Here is an 8637-nt window from a genome sequence, read left to right on the forward strand (position 1 = left end):
GTGGAATTATGTGATTTGTTATTTTTAAATAGTAAAATATATCTTCATTTTCTCAATTACAAGTTTATAAAAAATATCACAGTTGCAATCATATTGAGAGTCTCTGATTATGGCACTACAAATAGGTTGCAAGGGAGGTAATAAAGTGGGTCGTAAAAATATTAAGGTATCAACAACTTATACCCTATAATGCACGAATATTTCAAAAAATACCCAATGCAGTGTCAGACACAGACACGCTTAAAATTAAAAAAAAAAGAAAAAAAAGGGCAAGACAAGTTTCAAATTTTCTTTTCATAATTTTAAAAAATTTTGGGTTGTTTTCAAGAAAAAATGAGTTTTAGGCTTAATAAAAAAGAAAAAGAATTAATTCACTCCTCTTAAACTAAAAATATTATGATGAAATTACTAGTATTTTGAGAGTTGTTCACGATAATTTAACTAATTTAAATTATTAAAAAAATTCATTGCATTTTTTTTTCAAAATTAACTGATTGTGTACGTTTTTTAAGACACATTCGATTAATATAGATGTAAGCCATGTTTATTTTATATTTTATCTTAATGTTTTTCATATTGCATATTTTAATTTTATGAAAAATTGAGAATATATATAGTAAACATATATATTATATATAGCCGTGTCGTGTCCTAATTTGTTTTATACTTTTCGTGTCACTGTGTCCGTGTTGTATCGTGTCCGTGTCGTATCGCGTTTGTATCCATACATCATAGATTATACCTATTACATGTATAGAGAGCGATTATACATAAACCACAAACACCGAAATGATACCAATGATACATGCATCTAGGTCGGGTTGCAAAGACATTGAATTAATAAAATGTATCTAAAGCTTGTCTTGATAAAAATCATGAATACTCTGTGGTGAGGTCTTGGTGTAACGTTCATGAGACCCCATATCATATATATATATATATATATATATATATATATATTTCAATAGATTCTAGTATAATTGAATAATTCTTTCCTTTACTCGGCAGAGGTGAATAGCAGCTATTGCATCATGATGATTGATTTTAAATATATATATATAAGTAAACCGTCAGTATAAATTGGATATTTCTTATACAGATCTAATGAGCTTAAATTGGATGTTTCTTATACATATCTAATGAGAAAATATCGAATATATAATACTTATGCCAGATAAAATTAATAATATTGATTTATATTAGGAAAAATCGAAAAATGTAGATGGCGAGTAAGAGTTCCACGAGGAATTAGTTCAAACTGAGACAGTGTGTATGTATGATATTTGCGCCTTTTGGCTTTTGGGGAGTGGGTAGATCTCCCGTGAGAGTAGGCCATGCCAGAAGGCGAGAGATGCACTCATTCCATATATATTGCCTGTAGGCCACATTTGCGTCATAATTTCACCAAATTATCTGATTAGGTCTAATTAAATAGCCGCTATTTGACCAATAATTTAGTCTGATCTAATTTATAAAAAAATCTCGATTTATTTGCTCATTAGATATTAAGATCAGTGTAAAGACAGAAATACCACCAAAATAGAGATTATAAATAATTATATGTATTAAATTATAGAATTTTCTATAATTTTAATCGTAACAATATATTTACGTTAGGTACGTACAAAATGGTCACTATGAACAGTTAGTAACACATGTATGATGACCAATATAGTTACAAGAAATATAACGATGCTATATTTATGTCGTCACCTACTAAAAATGCGCCACTAATTACATTTAGTAACAGCTTAAGGCACAATTTTAATTACTAATAATTGTATTATGACACAATTGTCAATTAAAATATATATCTTCATCCACAACTGGGACATGTATTACCAAAATCTAATTAATTAATGGGCCTAGCATGCACATTTATTCAAATTAATTTTACATTCAACAATATATATATAATAATAATAATAATAATCCGTTGAGCTGATGACCTAGCTAGCTAGTTGATCACCAAAACAGATAGCATGCATGTCTTAATTTAAACATCCTTAAATATTAGTCACATTAAATTAATGTAATCTGTATTTTGTTTAATTTTAGCTCTGTCCCGATCACTTTCTCATTACACCAACTCCATCCGGCCATATTGAAAAATTAAAGAAATGTAGAACTTGAAATTCATGAAGACTATAGATTAAGTCATTTTAATTAATTAATTAATTGACTGAATATTAATTGTAACGGTTAGATCCTCTCACAAATTCAAAGAAATTGTTCACCGACTCGAGTGAATTAATCAAGAAGTGGGTCCGAACAATTATTTCCCCGTGACTATAGTATAGTATAAGCATAATTTTTTCAGATTCCACGTTTGAATATAATATATATTATGTTGAAAATTTTGATTTAGGACTCAATTTCTGAGGACTTCCAGTCATTTTCTGTGAAGATGGATCTGTTTTTCTGCAATCAGGAATGGGGTCTTTGACTAAGTAATTTTTCTTTTTTTAATATAAGCGATGATTATATAATTACATTAATATTTTAATAAATTGAACAACTGGATAATTTATAATTAATTTGCTTAATATATCAATATGATTAAGAATTACGAAAAAAATCACAATAAATTTATATAAAATAAGATAAATACTCAGATTAAAAACTAATTACGTCATTCACCACATCTTTTTGTACATATCTATGTAGAAAATTATACAGTGCATATATTAAACGTAAAAGAGTGTGAAAAAAACAAAACATTATCGATTAGAAATTAATTGTGTTTCGGACCGACACCATCATTTATAATAAAAAAATTCAACATATATAGAAAATTATAAATAAATATTTTTTTATTATCTCGATCACAGAAATCGTATTAAAATTACGCATTCTCCCTATGCCCACCCTCATTTTAATTCTACTCCCTATTCGTAACCCGTCTTAATTAATTGTTTTCAAATAATTAAATACATTATCAGCATATTCATAGTAACTGAATTGATGAATTTAAAATCATGAATTTCAAAATTTTAATTAATAATGAATTCTTTTTTATTTAAAAAAATTAGTAAACTTCAAATTCTCTTCTATTATTGTAAATTATCTTTCAAATAAAAATTCATCTATATGTCAAAATATATAATTTTTTTTTCTCACTGATTTTGACCCCCTGTTTGATTTGCATTCCTAGTTGAAAGGTTCTGACACAAAGGGATGTGTATATTTCTAATTGTACACTTTTATTGCCATTGTAGTGCACGTGCACGCATTTGTAAGATGTGATGTGTGGTATTTACTACATTTCTTGAAAAATAATCATAGAATGGGCACTAAAGGGACACATATAATATTGTACGGTCTTGTACCCAACACAAAAGAAATAAAAAAATAAAAAAGAATTACCCCAATAGAGAGATGTGATCCTTAGAGTTGTTAATATTGATTAAGTTGTCAGTGGGTTACATCTATCCACAATCATACCTACATTACTACTCACATCTTTTTCTGATTTCCCCAAACTATTTTATTCGAAATTTTATCATCAATTTCAGTTTGCAGTTTCAAAGGTTGCAAGACATCAATGTCACACAGGTCACTTCTATTTTTAGCACCACAGATTATGCTCTAATTAACACAGTTTTTATCATCATTATCACTAATACATGACCACAGCTATTATTAGTCCACAGTACTCGGGATCACACTGATTAATATATTAATTAGTCCTTTTGGTTAATCAACTTATTAATTAATTAATTTCATTAGCCTTTTCTATATGTCATCTCTATTGCATACTTTCTTCAGACCATTGACGTTTATTTCAGTTATATATAATGAATTAGGGCCTGTTTCTCATGCACACAACATGCGGAAAACAATGCCGCAGAACCCCTGGAAATTGGTTTGGTATGTTCAAAGGCGCAAATGGTATATAACTGCTGGATTATATAATATTTTTTTTATAGCATACGATGCATTACATCATTCAATACATTCAAATTCAAAAATTACTTCAATACATCAATAATTCATCAAATTAACAAATATATTCAAACGAGACAACGAAATAACAAACTATATATACTATAAGACATGCACCTATGTACATTCATGAAACTCAAATTCATAACATTTTGGTTATGGGGCCTCAACTTTACCAGCCAAGTAGCCTTATTGACCATATAGATAAAATTATTCCGGATTGTCTATGTCATTCATTACGTACTTTACAATGGCTGTTTCTATTTTTTTTTTTAATTTAATTTAGTGTTTTATATTGCGTTCATCTTTGATTTGAAACATAATTTAATAAAGAACTGTGACGAAAAATTGAAATAAATGGTTATGTAAAAAATAAAAATAGTAAATGTTTTTCCCAGATAGGTGAATTTAAGAATGTTGGAATTAATAGTAGTTATGTGGTAGTACTGAGGGGGTACAAAAGCAACAGAGTGGTGCAAAACATATATAGGTATTCATGTTTGGAAAAGTATGTAGTAAAACATATATATTGTGGATGTTTGGTTGCATAATGGGTAGATGAGGTACGTTGATGTTTTTGTGATTACATACATATACATATATATATATATATATATACATTTGATTCTATCCATACCATACCATACATGTAGCCCACCTGCAGCAGCTGATGGGAAAAAGAAACAAGAAATGAGATAGACACTGTAGACCTTTAAGGGAGAATCTTAGGATGAAGTGATGATCAGGATCAGTGGGTTTCTTAGTAAATAAAAACAATTCTTGATGATATTGATATGATCGGAGAATGACAGTTGATCACGCCACCCCTCCAACTCCATCATTAATTCTCTTACTTAATTATTCATCCATCAACTAATTTTAATTAATTCTTCTAAATTAATTAATGATTTATATATATATTGCTTGATCATATTATATATATATATATATGAGTAAAGATAAAATAAAGAATATGTAGCTAGATATAATATTACAGAGAGGGGGAAATTGCATTTTTGTCCCTTATGTTAGAGTCTTTTTCAATTTAGTTCTGTTAGTTTTAGTTTTCTCATATTGCATCTCATTATATGAAATTTTTCTCAATTTTAATCATCACGTGTCTTTTCCATCAAATAATTAACAAAGTCGTTAGCAGACCATTATGAAGGCACATGATTTCGCCGTTAAATATTGGACGAAAAACGCGCATGAGGACTAAATTTAATTCAAGTTACTGGACTCAATATGATAAAATCATAATAAATGAGATTAAATTACAAAAGACTCTAAATATATGAACCAAAAATACAATTTTCCCTAATTGAGGCATGAGAATTAAATAATTTCTTTAGCCAATGATATATGTGTATTTAATATGTTTGAACAAAATAAGAAAGGCAAAATTTTTCAAATTTTTCATGCGTTATTAATGGCTTTCCATCCTAGGACCACATGACTTCCCCTCGGTTCTAAAAGTCATTGACCAATGAACATGCAGATGGGGTCCTATGATCCTATCCACCAACATGCTTTTTAATTAATTAATTTTGATTAAAAATAAAATTAGATTAATTAAGCACTCCAAATTCTGAAATCAGACACCTAATTATTGTTCTATGTACGTTGTTAACATGATTATCAGCAAGAAAAAAAAATGACTTGACTTGTATAAAAATCATCTATTAATTAACGCTTGTTAATTTTGTACGTCATCATACAAACTTGATGCGCGCGTACCTATATATTTATTTTCACATATTTTTATATCCAAGTTAGGTTTCGTCGTAGTATTTTATTAAGAAATCTAAAATTCCATGCCAGCTTGTTTATAGCTAATATTTTTTTGGGAATATATGAATAAAAATAATTTTTGTTGGTTGAACAAAATATTTATGTATAAAAAAGATGGAGAAAACAATAAAATAGGGTTTGGGGCATTAAGTAGGTGTAATGGTAGTTGGTCCCGCGTTCCTTGGCATTTAAATTGCTTTATCTTCAAACTCTGCCTTCCACCACACAATATACCAAGATTGATCATCAAAATATAATTTAAATTTAAAAGAAAAAAAAAAGAAGACAAAAGAGAAATCAATAATGAACAAGAGGACCCCTCCACCCCCCACCCCATCCCCACCCCTCCCACTTAAAAAAGATATTCATAAAAAAAAAAAAGGAAAAAGAAAAAAAATAGCTATCTAACTATAGCATAAATCATCATCGTCGTAATCTTCTCCTATCTTTCTTCCTTTATTTATTTTGCATTCACTATGCACTCTCGATTTTATTTTTTATACATACCCTAATAATCTTTAGTGGGAAGGGGACGTTTCCTCGTTTTTCATCTGTTTGTATGTGTCCATCTTCTGACACAACTTTGATAATGGCACTTTCATACATCTAACGAACACACAAACACGCACACACATACACACACATCTTTTTCTCCACTCTGAAAAAGTTTAAGTTCTTTGTAGAGGTGATGGCGCAGGACTGCCTGCATCAAATGATTTGGAAAGGAGGGTCAAATCACTGAACTTCCCTTGTTTGATCAATTCGCAGGTAATTCACTCAAAAGACAGACACACAAGAAAAGATTAGAACAAGTTCGTACATCTCAGTATCATGATCCAAGGACATGTACACATGAGATCATTCATCATCATCATCGACCAGTTCTTGCATCTACATACTTTTCTTGAAGAACCCGTTTCTTTCTTTCTTCTTTTTTTTTTTTTTTCTCTTTTTCTTTTGAGAAAGAAAAAGAGTGATAAATTGTGTGTGGATAAATGAGTGAATAAAGATGGGCATCTTTTTCCAAGCCTTTTTAACACCATCTCTCTCTCTACACTGTTTATTTCCTTATCAAGAGAGGGAGAGTTATCAGAGAGCTATGGATTTTTGAGTGTGATGACATACAAACACAATTGGAGTGAAGAAATTACACTACTGATACTTACACGCACAGAGATACACATACATAGAGCTATAGACTCTATATCTGTCTGTAGCTACTAGCTAACTAGCTAGCTAGCTTTATAGATATAACTCAAAATAGCCCGGTGGGTACGGAGTTATGTCTCTGTGTTTTGTTATCTCTCTCGCTCTCTCTCTCATTCCTTCTTTCTTATTGTTTTCTCTCATCTTCTCCATCTATATCACTCTTACACACACACAATTAACTACAAATTCTTATCTCCTGTCATTAATTTGCAGATGGCGATGATATGCAACACGTGCACACTCAGATTTCCATCACACGAGGTATATATCAATAATATAATTAACCTATTAACCAATCCCTTTCTCCTCCACTCTCTCTCTCTTTCCTTAGCATAAATCCAACTGCTGATATCGCTCTTTCTCTTTACCTTTTGATGGTAGAAGAGAATACTACTTGTTCTAGTTCAAGATTATATATGTGTGTGTGTGTGTGTGTGTGCTGTAATTAATTTGTGAAGACAGATATTTTTTATGTTTTTATTTTCTTTTTGTGGGTAGAATGAAGGGAGTTGAGTTGATTGTACTGTATGTTGGACTTTTTGGTACAAGGGTTTTTCCAGGGCAATAATTATTATTAATTTATTTCATTATACTTTGAAACTTTCTTTCAGGGCTCACCCCATCAGAATTAGGCTATTACACTTTCTCTGCAGTCAATCAGTACCAACAATTATCTTCAACACTTCTCTCACTGCCATTCATATGATTGAACACCCTCCTCCTCCTCACCACCTTCTTTCTTATTAATATTTCATCAACAGGTACAAACACTCATATTCTTTTTATATGCTCCCTATTAGTAGATATATTTATGTCTGTGTGTGTGAAAAGTGAGTTGGATTGGATGTGAAATGAAAGCTAACGTAGTCTCTTTTCTCAGGTCTGATAGTTAACAGGGATAACAAAATAAATTAGGTGGTATATTTTCCAAGATCGATGGCGACGTACTTTCATGGGAATTCAGAAATCCAAGGTGGTGGCGGTGATGGCTTACAGACGCTGATTCTCATGAATCCCGCCTACGTTGGATATTCTGACACCCAACAGCAACAACCGCCACCCAGCAGCAACTTCGTATTCCTCAATTCCAACTCCTCCGGAAACAACGGCCATAACATCCCCCACGCGCCGCCCACTCAGACCCAACATTTCGTCGGCTTCCCCCTTCAAGGCACCACCTCCGCACCCGCCCCCCCCCCCGCCCCCGCCGCCCCGCCACAGGATCCCCAGCAGCAAGATGTTTCGGCCCTCCACGGTTTCCTTCCAAGAGTCCAATACAATCTCTACAATCTGCCCATCGACCTTGGAGCGGCGCGTGATGTCACACGCGCTCAGCAGGGACTCTCGTTGAGCCTTTCCTCGCAACAACCTCCTGGATACGGCTCGTTTAGGCCAGAAAGAGAGGTCCCGTCCCAGCCACTGGTGACGGCTGTGTCCCCCCCTCGCGGGGGCGAAGATGTTAGGGTGTCTGGGGGATCGCCCTCATCGGCTTCAGGGGTGTCCAATGGTGTGAATGGAGTGCAAAGTGTGCTGCTGAGTTCTAAGTATCTGAAGGCGGCGCAGGAGCTTCTTGATGAAGTCGTTAATGTTGGAAAAGGAGCTAAGAGTGCGACAGAATCATCCAAGGGGGCTAATGGACAGCCCAAGAATACCGGAGATTCCTCCTTGGCGGCGGCGGCCGCCGCCGCCGCC

The 8637-nt window shown here is 32.6% G+C and overlaps 1 protein-coding gene across 1 annotated transcript in view; it reads left to right on the forward strand.

Annotated features, from left to right (window-relative positions):
- Positions 6214-8637, forward strand: part of LOC105173990 (BEL1-like homeodomain protein 1) — a 4929-nt gene continuing 2505 nt past the window's right edge. Inside the window, exons 1-4 of the mRNA XM_020697620.1 lie at positions 6214-6504; positions 7159-7206; positions 7557-7706; positions 7826-8627. Of these exons, the coding sequence (XP_020553279.1) occupies positions 7882-8627 (746 nt within the window). The 5' untranslated portion in view covers positions 6214-6504; positions 7159-7206; positions 7557-7706; positions 7826-7881. The remainder of the gene's footprint in view (positions 6505-7158; positions 7207-7556; positions 7707-7825; positions 8628-8637) is intronic.

Source organism: Sesamum indicum, linkage group LG11 (assembly GCF_000512975.1).
Source record: "Sesamum indicum cultivar Zhongzhi No. 13 linkage group LG11, S_indicum_v1.0, whole genome shotgun sequence".
Lineage (NCBI taxonomy): Eukaryota > Viridiplantae > Streptophyta > Magnoliopsida > Lamiales > Pedaliaceae > Sesamum > Sesamum indicum.